At 42.3% G+C, this 18,160-nt stretch overlaps 1 protein-coding gene across 1 annotated transcript in view; it reads left to right on the top strand.

Annotated features, from left to right (window-relative positions):
* The window catches only part of Vat1l (vesicle amine transport 1 like), a 160,508-nt gene that overhangs the window by 10,906 nt on the left and 131,442 nt on the right, over positions 1-18,160 (top strand). The window contains exon 2 of the mRNA XM_059262542.1: positions 14,759-14,888. Within this exon, the coding sequence (XP_059118525.1) occupies positions 14,759-14,888 (130 nt within the window). The remainder of the gene's footprint in view (positions 1-14,758; positions 14,889-18,160) is intronic.

Raw genomic sequence — 18,160 nt, 5'->3', positions numbered from 1 at the left:
ATTATTATATTATTATTAATATCATAAAAAACCTTAGGAATCATTTCTTTGTGTCACAGACACTATTCTAAGCATTCTGTAGCTATCTTTATGACACCAGATGAAGAAATGAGATCAGACAGGTGAATGAATTTGTTTAGGATCTGAGCTAGGAATGTAGGTCAGTGGTAGAATGCTTGCTTAGCATGTACAAGACCTTGAGTTTGAACCTTAGCACTACATGATAAATAAATAACAATTACACAGATAATAAGACTGAGAGCGTAGATTTAAGACAGAATGTGTCTGTCTCCAGCATTCCATCCTGTTCTACCCCTCTTTATACACCTGTGCTTCACTGCCCTGTCCTAGACACGAGCCCCTGGAGTGGGAAAACAGCTTGCTTGGTAGTGTATACAACATTGACACATCATAGCTGTCTTCATTCGAGCCTAGATTCTCGGGCCCATTTTTCCCTCAAGGTAAGGTTGTTTTTGCTTGTTTTGTTTTTTTTTTCTTCAGAAGATACAGCTGTTCTTCAAGGAAACTGATATATAGTGGGCAGTGCCCCACCCCATACAGGTAGTTTGTGGCCTGGGATTTGTGCGAACTCTCATGAGATTCTCTCACTACAGTCTCGGTGGCTCCCTCTTTCCTCCCAAAACAGTTAGTCATCATCTCTGGTGGGAGAAGAAAAGCAGGCCTTGCCCAGGATCAAAGAGAATTGCTTTCTCATTTATCTGTGCTACCTCTTGTTCAGTCAGCTAATGGAGAGCTATTAAGCCCACCGTTCCCATGATTGGTCTGAGTGATTTTGTAATTGGATTCTTCTTATCCTCCCAGCAAAACTCACTGAAATTGTTCCATTTGGGGATTTTGTCATACACTCTGACTCAACCTCTCAGTCAGATCTGGAGATGTTTCATGCAGGCACCGATGCATCCTCCACACATCCTGAAACAGCAGCTTCAGTTTTGAGGGCCTCCTTGATGTGACCAGAGGAACAGCCAGCACCTCTGGGATGCTAGGAACTAAGTAGCAAAGGCCAGAGTCACTTCCTGCCTCCTCCAAGCTGCAAAACCTGTGCTGGCAGCCAGCAGCTTGGCTCCTTCCTTGAGCGGTTTGCTCTTCTTTTCCTAGTCACACTCTTCCCTTTCTCCAGCATAGCTGGGCTTGCTCACTTCTGAATGGAGAGCAAACTTCTTATGCAACTGAAAGCTGTGTCAATCCAGCATTCTCTAGAAAACAAGAAAGCTGGATCCATTAGAGCAACAGAGAAGGGTCTTGAAAATAGTGCTTTGCTGTTGACATCCCCAAATGTCTCCTGTGTTCTTCATATTATCTCTGCTGTCTTTACACTCTCCTCCTTCATCCTCTTCTTCCCCACTCCCCCGCCGCCCCCCATCCGCACCCCCACCCCCATTACTTTCCTGTATGTGTTCTCATGAATGCTCATGGATACAGGAGCTTGGTGCAGGAACTTGCTCTCTTCTTCTCCACCACATTTATTTATTTATTTATTTATTTATTTATTTATTTATTTATTTATTTATTTATTTATTTGTTTGTTCGTTTATTCATTCATTCATTTGTTTATTTATTTTGAGACAGGCTGTCATATTGACAAAGAGTTCCCCAATCCAGCTAGACTGGCTAGTCAGCCAGTCTCATGCCCCTCGTGTCTGCCTCCTCAATGCTGGCATTACAAGGATGGATGCTTGTGCTCAGCTCTCCAAATGGGTTAGGGATCTGAGTTAAGGCACTCATGCTTATGTGGCAAGTAGTTTACCAACCAAGCCATCTCCCTAGCCCCCTCGCCTGTATTTTAAACTCTGTTCTTGCTGTCTGGTCTTTTATATTTATCTTTACTCACCTTTCCCCTTCCACGTCCCAGGGGTAAATCTTTGCCCTTTCCAAAGCAGTCAATGCAGGAAGTCTTTGATTTACTTGGTTCTCCCACTCCCCATTATACCAGTATACACCTGAGGCTGCAAACCAAGCAGAGCTGAGTGATAATTCTGTTAACAAAGAGAGGAAAAGAAAGGGAAAAGCTAGAAACTCTCAGATGTTTTCCTATTTGAGTCTCCAGTTGAAGAAGCATTGTTTGCAAGCCTTTGATGCACCCTGTGCTAAGCATTTTTTTTGAAAGACAGACTTCTAGAGTTGCTAATTATCTGTGGGGATGGTAGGTGCATCATGATCCTGCTGCTGTCTTCTTTTTAGGCTAATGACACCTAAATATTAATGAAACAACATTTGAAATTCAGTTCTTTAGTGCTAGGATTTGAGTTTGAAATTTCCCTCATAGGCTCATGTACTGAACACTTGGTCCCCAGCTGCTAGCACTATTTTGGGAGGTTCTGGAAGCTTCAATGGGTGGGACCTAGATGGGAAAAGTAGGTCTCTTGGACATTATGTTCTTAGTCCCTAGTTTCTTGCTGCCCTGCTTCTTGTGTACCATGAAATGAACAGTCTCCTTCTCCATGCTCCAGCCACCAGGCTAACCTATTTCTCCACTTGCCTAGAATCAATGGAGCAAGGGACAAGGAGCTGCAGTGTCTGCAAATGTTAGCCAAAACAAAACATTTCTCCTCCTAAATCAGGTATTTAGTCACATCTACCATAAAAATGACTACTGTATTCAGTTACAATGATTGTATTTCAAGTGTTTGATATCCACATGTGTGTCTAGTGGCTACTATATTGGCTACCCTGTTCCCATCACCCCAGGAAGACATAGACATAATTGTGCTAGTCTTTACCTTTCTCCATTTGTCCTATTGAAACAACAATTTTCTTATACATCTTGCTCATCAGCAGCAATGTCTTGGGAAGTAACTGCCCTAGCACAGCAAAAGTGAACTGTTTCTATTTGGGCCTCCTTGTGCCCTGGCTTTATGGAGAAATCAAACTGGGGTCACTCTGAACCTTTTTCCTCTCCATGGAGAGGTGGGCTAGGGCTGGAGGGTTTGAAGAATGGAAGCAAAGAGCGTGCCCATCCCATTCTTTCCTTTGAGAAGCACCCAATCCCAATGGGACAAGTTAATAGCTACTTTCTCCGTGTTAGCCGTGACCCTCGTGTAACAGCTTCTTGGGGAATTGTCACACTGTGTAGTCATTTATTTGCTGAGCCCTGGACTCAGGGGAAGCACAGATGTCACTGTCAGTGTTGTAACATCATTGCCTAGCCAACCCCCAGAACTCAGAGAGTCTGTTGAATATAAATTGGATGAGAATGAGTGTTCTGTGCTATCAACTGCTGCCAAGAAGCCTTCTGAAGCTCATGCCTTGGTCAGCGTAAAACATGGGACATAGAGATGTTAACCTTTTCAGCAACCATCATAGGAATGAATACCATCTGCCGCTCCCAGGGGTTGAGTAGATAAATAACTCCAAGTCCCTCAAATCAAAAACATTAGTCTTGGCATCAAGGGGAGCTTATTTGTGCCATGCTTTCCTGTTTCTGTTGAAAACTGGCTCTGGATATTTACATTCTCAATATGTCTCTTTGGTTATTTTATTACATGGTGAAAATACTACTGAAGTGTGCCTTGAATACAAATTTAGACAGATGGTCTAAATGTATTTCCTTTCTCAGACACAGTAGCAATAAAGGACTCATACAGCTATATCTTTTGCTAATAGCATCCATCATCACTGTTCATGTTATAGAGAAAGTGATCTGGGTGGGACAACAATCCTATCATTTATTTAATAAGAAAACGGTAGGCTGTGCAAAAACATCAGATGGATCAGGGAATTCCCTATATATCATATGGATGCAAAGGCTTGTTTACTTAACAATTATGGATAGAGAGGGCAGTCAGAGTTATGTGGAGCCAGACCCCAAAGGGACTGCAGTCAAGAGAAGTAGGAAGAAAGGAGCTGGGCATTCTAGAGCACACTCTTTCCACTCTCTGATTGGATGGAGGGCTACTCTTTGCTGTAACTTACTCAGAACAGTTCTGAATGTCTTCACATAAGATACTATTTGGAATTTACAAATAAGGTGTCCTTGCTTTGCATGTAATTTTCCTTCCAAGAGCAAATGATTTTCACAGTCTTGAGATATCAAAAAAGGAGCCTTAAAAAGCCAAGAGAGAAAAAAATGTAAGCAAGATTTTTCTGAGATCAATCAATGCCTATTTTCCTGGGCGTGCGTATGCTATCAGCTGGGAGTAACAAACAGATATCCAAACTTCAGTTCTTAAGAAATAAAATGAATCAAACATCTTCTTCTTTGACCCTACCTGGGTTGGAGTTAAGTGCTTTGATGAACGTATTATCGGTAAGACAAGACCGGAATAATGAGCGGCTCACTTTCTCTGCTGTGTCTGCTTGGTCAGAGTCTCACATCAGATCTGCTTGGTCCCTCTCACAGTTGGTAGAGGCTGTCTTAGATGCTGGGGTCCTTGACACCCATTGGCTGTCAAATTCCACTTGGAATTTGAAGGTATTTTCCTCGATGCCACATGTTCCACAGCATTCTGGGACCTTAGCTTCCTACAGACATATCGAAAGCACATGGATATGAACTTAATATGGACTTTTACCTGCCCCCCCCCCCGCCAGAAATGTGCAAATCCTGCAAGTATTTTGGTGGTGCTGCCTGCTAAGCCCTTTCTGTTTTCTTTGTCCTCAGTCTCTGCCTTTTTTTTTGTTCTTTGATCTCTTTAATTCCTCATTTTTCTTTCCTCTTTCTACTTCACATCCTTAATTAATGGCCTTATTCTAATTTCAGGTTTTACATAATTAGTTATTAGAACATGTAAGTCTTTCCATCTCAGGGACCACCACGCAAAGGAGCCCTTAAATATTCACAAGTAACAACTGCTCCATGATCATGAGGGAATAAAATCCTCAAAGTAGGTATTGCACCATTGCTCTTGTAGTGGGTTCTGCCATATGTCACCAGAACATTATTTTAAGACCCCATTCTTTATTCGTCCTGTTACTGGGAGTAATGGCTACTGGCAACACATAGCCAGTCCCTCCCCTTCTAAAGAATTAATTTCAGCAGAAGGGAACCCCCTTGTCTAAGATCTCTCTCTCTCTCTCTCTCTCTCTCTCTCTCTCTCTCTCTCTCTCTCTCTCTCCCTCCCTGCCTCCACCCCTCCTACCCTCCTTCTCCCCCTCCCTCCCTGCCTTCATCCCTCCTACCCTCCTTCCCTCCCTCCCTCCCACCCTCCCTCCCTCCCTCCCTCCCTTTCCCACCCTCCCTTCCTCCCTCCTTCCCTTTCCCACCCCTCTATCTGCAGCTCTCAAGCCGTGACTACTCAGTACAAGGTCTTGTCTTGACTAAGACCTGCTAAAAGGACATGAGTCTGCATGGATTCAGAGACCTCTGTAGTAATACATCAGAAATTAACTTCTTCTCTGCCCAATCCAACTTCCCTCAGATGATCCAACCATTGTTCCCTAGAGCATTTACTATCAGAATGCATGCAAATCTCAATCTTGGAGTCTGTTTCCCAGTGAACTTGACCTTTGATACCCTCTTCGTGTTATGAGAATGATGGTGGTAGATGAGGCTCATGCTTATGGAGCACTTGTTGTGTGAGAGGCATTCTGTAGCACAAGCACTATCAACATTAGATCCACACCAACACCTTGGCCTAACCCCCAAGGAAGTCAAACCACCTGCTCATGGAGAAGGGAGAAAATTCAAGTGAAGGAGATAAATATATCTTTGGTGATGGCAGAGGGTCTCTGGAACATTTCTTTGATAAAAGCTTTTGGGTGTCAATGTTTTGGCTTTCTAGCTAGATTCTATTTGGGCACATCCCTGGTGGTCATACAAGTACTCTGCTTCTGTACAGCATAAAAGTCCTCATCGTACTGAGTGAGCTTTTAGGAATTTGTTCCTAGGAGGATTTTGAATGTGTTTACTCTAAGCTTCCAAGACCAAGCATACTGCTTGGTAAACATCAGGTACTCCACATGCTGAATACAGAGGTCCAATCTTTGTAACTGGAAATGTTGGGTGGTAGCTTCCAAAGAAAGTAAGTATGGAGATTCTGGATTCATATCACTCACATCTTAGCATTGTGAATTTCAACAGGCCCTCATTTTGTTCTTTGTAAAACTGGGATAATATCATTATCTCTTGGCATTATTTATGGGCGTTATAGAAAGTAAATGATACCATATGTATAAACCACTTAGCCTTGGATGCAGTAAGTGCCTGATAAATGTTATCTATAATAATCACTGGCCATAAATCAATTGATTTTCTCCTTGGGTTCCATCTTCAGAGAAGTCAGTTAGAAAGAATGCAACCTTTCTTGGACATTCCTCTTCATGGGAAGAGCTGACACTACTTATTACAGTAGTGCTTTGCAGCCCTTATGGCAGTGAGAAGGATTGTATGGCATATTTGTTACTTTCATATCACCGTGACCATGGTCTCTGACAAGAAGAAATTCTTTTGACTTGCATTTTTAGAGTCTTTCAATTCAACATGCCAGTGAAGCCATGGCAGGACAGTTCGGTTCATGTTTCGGTGAACATGAGATAAGCTGTTCACATTGTGACAAACCAAGGAACAGAGAGAATGAGGGCCTATCCTTATTTACCTGCTTTATGTCCTAGATGTTCCACAGCCTTCCAATTGGCAGCATTAGCTGGAAGCCAAACACTCAAAGCATGGTTCTGTGGGGGCACATTTCAAATTCAATCCATAATACTTGAGCTAGAGACATTCTGAGCTGGGCCAGGATTTTCATACTTACAGGGAGGTAAGACCTGAAAAAGGATCTTGACATGGATCCAAAATATACTGGATTTGATGTATTCAATAATACTACAGTGGGAGAGAGGACTTACTGCTACCAGCCACAAGCAAGGAGATCTCATGCTTTCCACTCAAGGCACAGGAGCTCAAGGTGTCTAGAAGATATTTCTATATTTCCAGCATGACATCTTCCATTGGTTTTTTATAAATGCCATTAGCAGGGATGTGACAACCTATCCAATATTTTATCAGCAATTTGGACATAGATAGCAATGGGCTTGGTGACAACATGTTCAGAGAACAGATTCATGAAGGCAGGCCAAGGTTTTGGATCAAAGAATTGGGATCCAAGAAAGAAACAGACAAATTAGACAAATTAAGCTAATCTAATAAGATTACATTTAACATGGCTAAATATGATCTTCTGGACCAAGGTCAGAAACCTCAACTACCCTGGGAGATGATGACAGCACTTTTCATTTTCATATCTACATAATGACCACCTAGTAATTCTTACCCTATCTCATTCCAAGAAGGACTTGAATTAGCTCATGAAGATCTATTGGTGGTTCTCTGAGCATGGTCCACAGCCTGGCAGCACAGCCTGGAAGCTTGGCCTACTGAGTCAGAAGTAGGGACCAACAATCTACTCTAACAAGCCTTCATGGGAATTCTAATACAGAATATAATTTTCAAACCAGAGCTGGGATATATTAAACAGACGATAAAGCGTTTGCCACACAAGCGTAAGGGCCCTAAGTTTGATCCCTAGTCCGTGTATAAGAAACCAGGCATGATAACATGCATTTGTAATTCCATCTTTGGGGTGATAGAGGCAGGCAGATTCCTGACAATTGCTAATGAGCCAGTCTAGCTGAATAGTGAGACTTAGTACAAGTGAGAAATGCTGTCTCAAAAAATAAGATGGACAACCCCTGAGGAACTGTGTACCAAGGTTGACTACTGACTTCTGACCACAGGCATTTGTTCACACATATGCACACACACACCATGACATACACTTGCACCCTCACACTCAAGAAGTAAATTTGTAAATAACTGAAAAAAAAGGAGTATAAGATTTTAAGTAGAAATTTCTAAGATTCAGATATTAAGATGAAGTGGAGCTTTAAGACAAGCTCAGTGGGTAGAGCACTTGCAGTACAAGAAGGGGGACCTGAGTTTGGATCCCCAGCATCTACCCAGGTGGCTGTGGCAGCCCTCCTGTAATGCCAGCATATGTGGAAGCAAAGACAAGATGTCTCTGTGGCAGTTTAGCTAGCTAGACTAGCTAGCTGAGCTCCAGATTCCATGAGAGACCCTGTCTCAGTAGACTAACTGAAAAACGAACAAGGAAAGTATACAATATCAACCTCAGGCCTCTACATGTGTATGCACATGGGTTTCTGAAGGTGATTTCTTTACTTATCTGCCTCTTAACTGGACCCATGGCAGGGTAAGCTTTGAGATTTCTGATGAGCATATGATCAGAATATAGGGTGGAGCTTTTGTGATCTGTGTCCATGTAAAGGTAGGCTCAAAGAGGGTTTTCACCTGGTGGTCTTTGCTTAATAATCTAACATTGTTTCGACCCCTGTGGTCAGGGTTGAAGTACTGACTATCTGACAAAAGAATGGGCTGGCTGAAGCCCTAAGATTCTCTCATAGTGTTAGCATATCCCAAATGACAACAGATAAGAGTGCACAACAGTCTACTGTGGTTTATAAATGACAAGATGCTGATTTAGTGGTCAAAATCTCAAGCTCGGAAATCATAAAAAAGAATGTGCATGCTTATTCAGGTCCTATAATATAATCTTAAATGGGGTACTGGATTCTCTCATGGCCTCAGTTTCCTTTCGTGCAGGGAGATTAAAATGGTCCCTACCTTAGTCTTCACAGGTAGCATCTTCATTATGGGAGCAGTGTTTGTTGGTGCAGACCACATGGTGGAGACAGTGTAACATCTCTCACTACCTCTCCTGAGGCTTCCTAGGGTGACACGCCTTACTCAATAAGGAAAAGAATGATAGAGGTCAAGGAAGGCTAGTTCCTATCGTGAGTCCATATCTCTATCATGACCACTAGTGTCTCTCCCCATCTCCCTGGGATTTAATTCTAATATCATTTTAAGGAGAAGCCACAGAAGAAAGGACCATCAGGAGAAGAGTGTGAGAGCTGATGAAGGCTTTAGAGACTCAGCAATGACCCACAGACGATGGAGTGAAGTGAAGGTTCTAGACTCTATATGCTTACATCCATCCTTTCCCCATTTCCTCTTAGCCTTCTTGCCTTTGAGTCTAAGATCATTGACTTTTGTGCATTTGGTTTACTTGCATTTCACTATGTCGTGGGCTATAAAACAAGAAAGGAACCTGAAGGCCTTTGTTCAGTCTCAGCTCTGCCACACACTACATGCACTGCCTTTGGCAGTTCAGTGTTTTTGTGCCCTTCTTAATGTGTACATCTATTTGATGGGAAAATGATGTTGGCGTGTTTGGTTTTTCTGAACCTGTTATTAATTAATTAAAGAGACTTGCATGAAAACGTATTGAAAACTCTGCTAGTCTAGGTAAGTGTTAGACAATATTATTTAAAAGGAATGTCCCAAACGCCTCCATATTTCTTATCATGACATTGGAACCCCGTTCTTACAATGACGTTTTTTTTCAGGATACCTTCTTCATGCTGTTGCCTTTGCCCTTTAGGATTCTTTTCTCAATAATAACCCTTTGTACCTAGCTTCTGATAAATGACTTAGTTTGGGAGGAAAAAACAGTCTCTCTCTCTCTCTCTCTCTCTCTCTCTCTCTCTCTCTCTCTCTATATATATATATATATATATATATATATATATAGCAGTTTTAAGAAATTATAGCAGTTTTAAGAAACTAGGATTGTAGTAGAACATTATCAAGTCCTTTTAAACACCATTTTGCAATTATTTCAAATGCTTGAAAGTTATAACATAAAACATAATGAGAGACATGAGGAATCCTTATCACATGCTCGGGGAGCCACAAACTCTGCCATGTCTTCCTGGTCATGATGGCCTATACCTTCAAACTGAGAGCCAAAATAAATCATTCTTCTTTTAAGAAAAAAAAATTCAGTAGAAGGAGCATTGAGAGATTCTCTCTCCCTCTCTCCCCTCCAGCCCCCATGTGCACTTGGGTGATTATGCACAGTCCTCAATGTCTCCCCAACATGAGTGTCCAGGTAAAAATCAGGCTGTCTTAGAGAGTAGTGGAGACTATAGTTGTGAAACTTCATGGCTTGGTGGGCCCCTGCTTTGTTTTGCTTTTGTAGCCGTGGAAAAATAAAAGTGGTAAATACCATGAAACCAAGGTCAACAGCTTCACTCTGTGGCTTTTGTTTTCATATTTCTAATATCATTGCTTTGAAAAAACAATGTTTCAATGGGTGGCTGATGATGGTACTTGTTTAGTTTGTAGGTTTGGGTTTTACTAAACCACACAGGGAATTCAAGTAAAGAGGTTCCAGTAGAAAGATGTGTGATAAACAAAGGAATTCAGAGAGAAGGAGGCATGAGGAGGCACCAAATTGTTCTCTTCAGAATATTTCCACTTACTGATTTCTGGGGAACAACGATTTGTTGGGATAATTTATTTGCTCCTATTGAAAATGGGTCCTGGAGCTGGAGAGATGCCTCATTGGTTAAGAGCACGGGCTGCTCGTCTCCAGGATGCAGGTTAGTTTCCCAGCGCCCCATGGTAGCTCACAAACCTCTGTAACTCCAGTTCCCGGGGATTCAACACAGGTTTCTGGCTTCCACAGGCATCATACATGCACAAGAAGATGGCTCAGTGGTTAAGACTATTTACTGCTCTTGTGCAGGACCCAAGTTCAGTTCCCAGAATCCATATCAGGTGTCTCACAGCTGCCTGTAACTCCAAGTTCATGGGGCTCCCATGCCTCTAGCCTCCTCAGGTGCCTGCTTCATATGTATTCGCTTGCAACACAAATTATGCATACACATAATTAAGAATAATATCTTTTTCTTAGAAAAGAGCAGTTCCTGCTCGGATTATGAATGGCCACTCTTCCAGTACTTGACTTCCTTTTGGCACACTCAGCTGCCGACAAGTGGGAAGGGATAAGGAGTTATAGACGTTGCCTTGGGATATGCCACTTCACCCAGCATCATGGGTGGAGAAGTTTCCATGAAGAGGTAGCATATTCAGGAGGCTGGGGAGATGGCTCAGAAGATAAAAACACTTGTTCCACAAGTTTGAGAACTTGAGTTCAAATGCATGTAAAACACTAGCTGTGGCATCGTACATGCCTGTGAATTCAGTACTGCCAGCATAGTTTCAAATTCAGTGAGAGACTCTGTCTCAAGGACATAAACTGGAATGTGATAGAGGTGGCCACCCAATGTCCTCTGGCCTCCACGTAGGCATGCACACATACATGCACACGTGTGCATACACTGCACACACAAACACACATATACATACATGTGCCACATGCACACATAGTGTACTATATTCTATAAGGGCTCAAGTTTCTATTATGTTTGAAGTCAAGTCCTTTCATGTTTCTCAAAGATAATGCTGACTTAATCTGTGTGTCTGTGGTTTCCTCATTTTGAAATGGGTACCACAGTTCATTACTCATGGGAGTATCATTGAGTTTAAAACAATAAAACAAAAATACTCAGTATAGTCCTTACCACAAATCAAACCCCTAACAAATTGAAGCTGTATCCTTTTCAAGAGGATGTGGATGATACAACAGATTAATGTAGTCCACTGATAATAGGTCATGTTTTCTGTACTGAAATAGACACTGAGTGCTTGTTCCCAGGAACGGTGGCATTGCCCATGACCTGATAGAATCACTGAGTATTTTACTGTGGCTACAATCAATCTGAATTCTTCTCACGGAATGCAGGAGCTTGGATCTCAGCTCCAGTCACCAGGCCTAACTCATGCCGAAGGCGTCTGAAGACAGCCCTCCTAAGCTGTGTAATGGACACCTAGCATGAAGCCTTCTCCAGGGGTGGCTGTGTTTGCAAAATGGCTGAGTGATTATTTTCTGGCATTTCACTATCTGGGTCTTGGAAAACCGTAAGTTACCACACAAAAGGAAACAGTGAGCTGAACCATGCGTGGGTGAGATGGAGTGCTTGATTCGAGACACAGAAATTCTTTTTATTGTTCTACAGTGACTTTGGACAATGGACCTTTTCACAGAAGCAAAGTTTGTACATAGTTGATGCTGGTCCATGTAAACTCTGGAATGGTTTTTAACATACCCCTCCTCTTTATTTTAAAAAGAGGGACAAGGCTTCCTAAAATGTTCACATACTTCTTGCCTTCTTAATTAAAGATGTGCACTATAAGCCTGATGTTTTTTAAATGCTTTCTATGAAGCTGGTAACATGTTTCAGGGCTTCACTCTTCATTAATTTTCACAAGTCTGTGGGTGCTGCCTAACTCTTGCCTTCAGATGGGGAAACTCAGGGCAGAGAAGCCAAGTTATTTATTCAAGGTCATATAGTTAGAAGTGGTCGAGTTGAATTTTGAACTCCATTCCCCAGACCCTTAAGAAACAAAGATCCACAGCCAAACACCAGGCCGAGCGCCAGGAGTCTAGTCAAAGAGAGAGAAGAGGAATTCTATGAGCAAGGGGCATCAAGATCATGATGGGGAAACCTACAGAGACAACTGAACCAAACTAGTGGGAACTCATGAAATTTAGACCAATATCTGTGGAGCCTCCATGGGACTGGAATAGGCCCTCTGTAAAAGCAAGAGAGTTATGTAGCTTGATCTGCTTAAGGGATCCCCTGGCAGCAGGATCAGGATCCATCCCTGGTGCACGAGGGGGCTTTTTGAAGCCCACTATCTGTGGTGGGACGCCTCACACAGCCTTGATGCAGGGGGAGGGGCTTAGACCTGCCTCTACTGAATGTACCAGGCTCTGCTGACTCCCCATGGGAGGCCTTACCTTCTTGTAGAGGGAATGGGGGATGAGTTGGGAGGGGGAGGCTGGAGGGGTGGGAAGAGGAAAGAGGGGGATCTGTGATTGGTATGTAAAATGAATAAAATAAAACTCTGAATAAATAAAAGAAACAGGACTTATTGTCAAAGAACATTTTTGTTTAAGAAGTGACAGAAATGGTTACTAAACATCAAAGTAGGACCCTTGGAAATCTGAACATCCACTTCCAAAGTGTTTCCATTATTCTGGTGTTTGAAAAAGGTGCATTGTAAACCTGAAGTGCAAACCTGTGCATATCCATGACTATCCCTTTGTTTACCAGATGTTATTTGCACACCTGCTTCATGGTGTGACTGTGGGACTATTGCATGCTAGGCCCTATAGAAACAACTAAATGTCATAAGGCACACAGTTGCCTTCCAAAGGGCCCCTTACAAGAGATGCATCATTTGAGGCATAATAGGGACCTCACCTCATTCACGATCAGGAGGACCTCGAGAAAGTGTCAACTTTTAACTCACCCTTCAAGGAAATCATCCTTTTTGACTTCCTCCATCCTGTCTGAATGAGACTAATGAGTGAGAGCAGAGGGCGTTGGTAGAATTACATGCTTTTGGGGCTTCAAAGAGGCCTCTCTGTGTTCAAAATAGTTCAAGCTATCTTGTTTGGCCAGATACTAATGGACCTTAGGTTGGGTAAAAACTTTTGGATTTTGTTTTTTAGATGGTAGCTGATGAAAATGAGAAGCTTGTAAGAACTGAATCTCTTGATAAAAGATGCATTTTCAATGAGATATGTTCCTCCATACGGTTAGCAAATTAAAAAATGCAACTCTAGATCTAAGCCAACAAACACAAAGCCATTGGGGACATTGATGGCATTGGTGAAAGTGAGCATATGATTTCCTGTGGCTATGACTTAAACATAAGTTTCATAACTGTCTCATTTTAAAAGTAACGAGTTAGCAGAAAATACTCGGTAACTTCTTGTACTGGGTAGTTTTGTGTGTCAACTTGACACAAGCTAGAGTCATCTGAGGAAGGAGCCTCAGCTGAGGAAATGCCTCCTTGATATCCAGCTACAAGGCATATTCTCACTTAGTGACCAATGGGGGAGGGCCCAGCCCATGGTGGGTGGTGCCATCCCTGGGCTGCTGGTTCTGGGTTCTATAAGAAGGTGGACTAAGGAAGCCAGGGGAAGCAAGCCAGTAAGCAGCTCCCCTCCATGGCCTCTGCACCAGCTCCTGCCTTCGGGATCCTGCCCTGTTTGAGTTCCTATTCTGACTTTCTTCAGTGATGAACAACAGTGCTGAAGTGTAAGCCAAATAAACACTTGGCTCCCAACTTGCTTTTTGGTCATGATATTTCATGACAACAATAGAAACCCTGACTGAGACACTTCTCCCACCCAGATATGACTTAGATTCTGTATCCTCATACCCCTGGGGCCATCTTTTGATGCCCCTTCTCTGAGCCACCTTCCTCCTGTAGGAAGTGATGCAGTCTCTGAATGGCTCCCATTCCCTATCGCGGGTGCTGCGCATGCGCAGTGCTGGTATGCATGTGTGGGATGATGGAGGAGAGATGGTTGGTTGTCTCGAGCCCTTTTAAATTAGGTCTTCTTTCTCTTTCTGTCTCACAGATCCACCGGTAGCCATTGTGTCTGGCTGCTTTCCATATGTCTGTTCATAACCAGTCCCTAGTATATTTTTTTTCCCCTTGGATTAAGTGCTAGAATGTCTAATGATCAATCTAGTCAATATGTGTTTTCGGGATAAGAGTGAGCAGACTCTGAGGGAGGATAAAGGGGCTGAATTAGAGTGTGAACTGCAACTGTCTTCACTGCCAGGAAAGCATTAGTTATCCACGTGGAGATAATTGAATTTTGCTTTATTGCTGATATCTAGCTAAGTGGCATTACTATTAGGGACACTTTGGCAAGAAGGAGATGATGTTTTTTACAAAAGGAAGGAGAGGGAAGGAGGGAGAAGGTGGAAGGCAGGGGAAGGGAAGGGAGCGCCAGAGCGGTGTTGTGAGGGGATCTCATTTTGAATCTTTCTTTATGCTTGTTCTCCACAGTGGCTTGAACTTCCTCGACCTGATGGTGCGACAAGGGAATATTGACAACCCTCCTAAGACGCCCTTGGTGCCAGGATTTGAGTGTTCTGGGATTGTTGAAGCTCTAGGGGACAGCGTGAAGGGTTACGAGGTAAAGTTTGAAGTCTGACTTACACAGCAAGGATCATCTAGAATATGTGAGGCACTAAGACTATGGGAAATATGGGAAAATGTATTTGAAATAATAGCAGCCATGTTTTATTTTGTCATTTTGAGTTTGATAATATTAACCATGTTTGTAATGATAGGGCTTTCCAAAAATCTCATGACCGTTTGCTTATGTTTTAGGATTTTTTTCCATATCCCATCTTTGTGGCTCCTGGCAACAGTTTGGGGAAGTGGGCTGGACACGTCTTGTTAAATTCCTCTCTCACACTTACTTAAAATAGCTATTAAGACTATTTGATTTTGTAGTAACTAAGTGCATAGTCCCTTGTTCCATCTACAGCTACCATTTTCCACCATCTCAGGCTTAGTAATCAACTACAAAATGCAAAAGTAAGGGGAGTTAATTATTTTATAATAAGGTTCTTTAAAGTATTTACCTAGTGGGTGCTTTTTAAGTTATCATTTATAAATGCTGAAATATTTTAGAAATGGACAAAGCAGGATTTCAAATTTAAAAAAAGTGCTTTAACTCAAGGAACCTCTACCTGACAATAAGATATAATTGGTGAGGGATTAATTAATGGCTTTGGGAAGAAGGCAACATGTAAGTGGTTTATTTCATTATTCTGCTTTCATATACTTGTGAAATTCTCCATAATCAAACATTTTATTTTGAAAAAATGCATGCATGAGTCTTCCTGCTGTTCTAATACAAACGAAACACAATTTAGTCTATAAAACCTGAAGCACCATGGCTGGCAAGATGGCAGTGGGTAAAGGTGCTTGCCACCAAGCCTGGTGATTTTAGTTCAATCCCTACATCACACAAGATTAAAGGAAAGAACTACAAGTTGTCCCTGACTTCCACATAAGTGCTGTGGTACACACACACACACACACACACACACACACACACACACACACACACACTAATGAAACACTGCAGCCATATCAGCTGTATAAAATTAGGAGTTTGACATCTAAAAACTCACTACAAATCGAATTCAAGGGTACTCACTCATAACTGGGATCTCAGCAGAAAGGCAGGGAGACTGACGGTTGAGAACACACCATAACCAGCTCTGCAGAGCAGTCATCTTTTCTCTAACCACAATGGACAGAGAGAGACAGACAGACAGACAGAGAGAGACAGACAGAGAGAGAGAGACAGACAGACAGACAGACAGACAGACAGACAGAGAGACAGAGAGAGGGGGGAGAGGAGAGAGAATTCTCTGGTAGTCTAGAAGGTAGGAAGTAGAAGCAGATCCCAGATTTAAGTCACCAAAGCCATTTACAGTTCCTAGAATCTCATGGCCTTGACCCATATTCCCACCCTCACCCCCAATGCTACCAAATTGCATGCAAGGCATGAGGAGTGAAGATGAGTCCTGTAAAATCAGCACCAGCGTTCTCTCCAACTTGACCTTCAGCCTGCAGCTCGTCCTCATGCCAGCTGGAGTCACTCTACCTGAAAATACGGAATGTTCTAAATTCATGTTGATGAATGCCTGGAAACCTCATCCCATTTAACGATGCTTCTTTCAAAGATTTCCAAATAACATAGGTGAAGAAAAACACAGAAAGGAAGAAAAGATGAGCTTTGGACCTTTAAACACAACTTCACATTCTCTGACCCTAGTAGACATTGTCACCTAGACACACATCTCTTTTTCCAGATGTGCTGCATGTATATGGATCTGGTTGTTCTTCACGCCTCCACATGGTCCCCAAGAAAAATCTCACTCTGCTCATTCTGCTAACCCTGCGCATTGACTAAATATCAGTAAACAGAAATGTCATTGGACTTGGTTTATAGGGATAACTTACCATACTCAATTAAATGCATTTGTCCTCTAAATATGATTTTCCTTCTTTTAGTTAGCCATGACTTGACAGTAATATCAAGCCTTCATGGGAACCCTCTCTCCTGCCAGTGATTTTCAGCTGCACATATTTTTTAAAAAGTCCTCTCTATGTCTCTGCACAGGGTGTTGTGTTAGAGAAAGCCAACACTAATATCCTCTATGAGGTTTTGACTTAAGATTCTTAATTTTAGTCATGTTGGAGATGGAATTCTATGCAGCAACATGCTCCATGGCACTCTTAGTTTTTATCATTAGCAAGAGATTGAAAAGTTGTGTCCTAGCTGGGCGGTGGTGGCGCACACCTTTAATCCCAGCATTTGGGAGGCAGAGGCAGGCAGAACTCTGTGAGTTCGAGACCAGCCTGGTCTACAAAGCGAGTTTCAGGAAAGGCACAAAGCTACACAGAGAAACCCTGTCTCAAAAAACCAAAAAGAAAAAAGAAAAAGAAAAAAAAAAGAAAAGTTGTGTCCAGAGGCCATTAGTGAAAAAAAAAAAAGATTTGGACTCATGGCCTCGGAGCTGATTTGTTTTTCTTACTAGAATCAACTAATTGGATAAATATAGATACATATTTCACATGTATCCAAGTATATATGTGCGTGCTGATCCCATTGCCTGGTCATATTTGCTATTTTGAGAATGAAATAAATGAATAAATGATAGGCTGAAGTGTAGTGAGAGACCCGAGAGTGGTCCTACACTTCCAACAGCAAAGCACATTGAAACAATTCATTTCACTCCCTGTGGATACTAGAGGCCATTAGCTACTCTAGGGTGCTGAGTTTGTGTCTCAGTTTTCACAGTTCTGTGAGGAAGAAGCCAGTGCTGGGCTCTCTTCATGATCTGGTCCAAATGCTTGCCTTGATGACAACACTTAGCAGAGTCACTGCCAGTGGGACAGCATTTTTTTCTCTCTCGGATCTTCATTGGGCAGCTATTCCTTCTGCTTCGTGCAGTAGAGCAGGTCTGTGCTTCAGTGGATCATTGATCTGTGAATCCCCGAGTTTTGGAGCCAGTTTATTCTTTGTAAAACAGGTGCATGTTTTGCTCTTTCCTTGGTTTCCACGCACTGTGCTAAGTGCACTGGATCCGCACTGCGTCGTAAACATGGTATCCATTTCAGAGAGGAGGAAAGTGAGTTAAAGAGCTCAGTATGCCATCATAGAGTCCCCTTTTGTGCACTTCCACATGGTATGTTTTCTTCATAGCACTTACCTCAAGTACGATGGGTTACTTATTTGTATCTGGAGTTGAAGTACCTGGACACCAACCATGACGCTGCCACTCTCCAACTGCATGACCTTTGACAGTGATTCCATGTTTCTTTGGGTTCCTTTAAATGAAGATAAATATTTATGGCCATTCATCTGTACAGGAGGGCTATGAC

Source organism: Peromyscus eremicus, chromosome 5 (genome assembly GCF_949786415.1).
Source record: "Peromyscus eremicus chromosome 5, PerEre_H2_v1, whole genome shotgun sequence".
In the NCBI taxonomy this organism is placed as follows: Eukaryota; Metazoa; Chordata; class Mammalia; order Rodentia; family Cricetidae; genus Peromyscus; species Peromyscus eremicus.
Note: the sequence above shows the minus strand (reverse complement) of the source record. Positions and strands in the feature narration are given on the sequence as shown.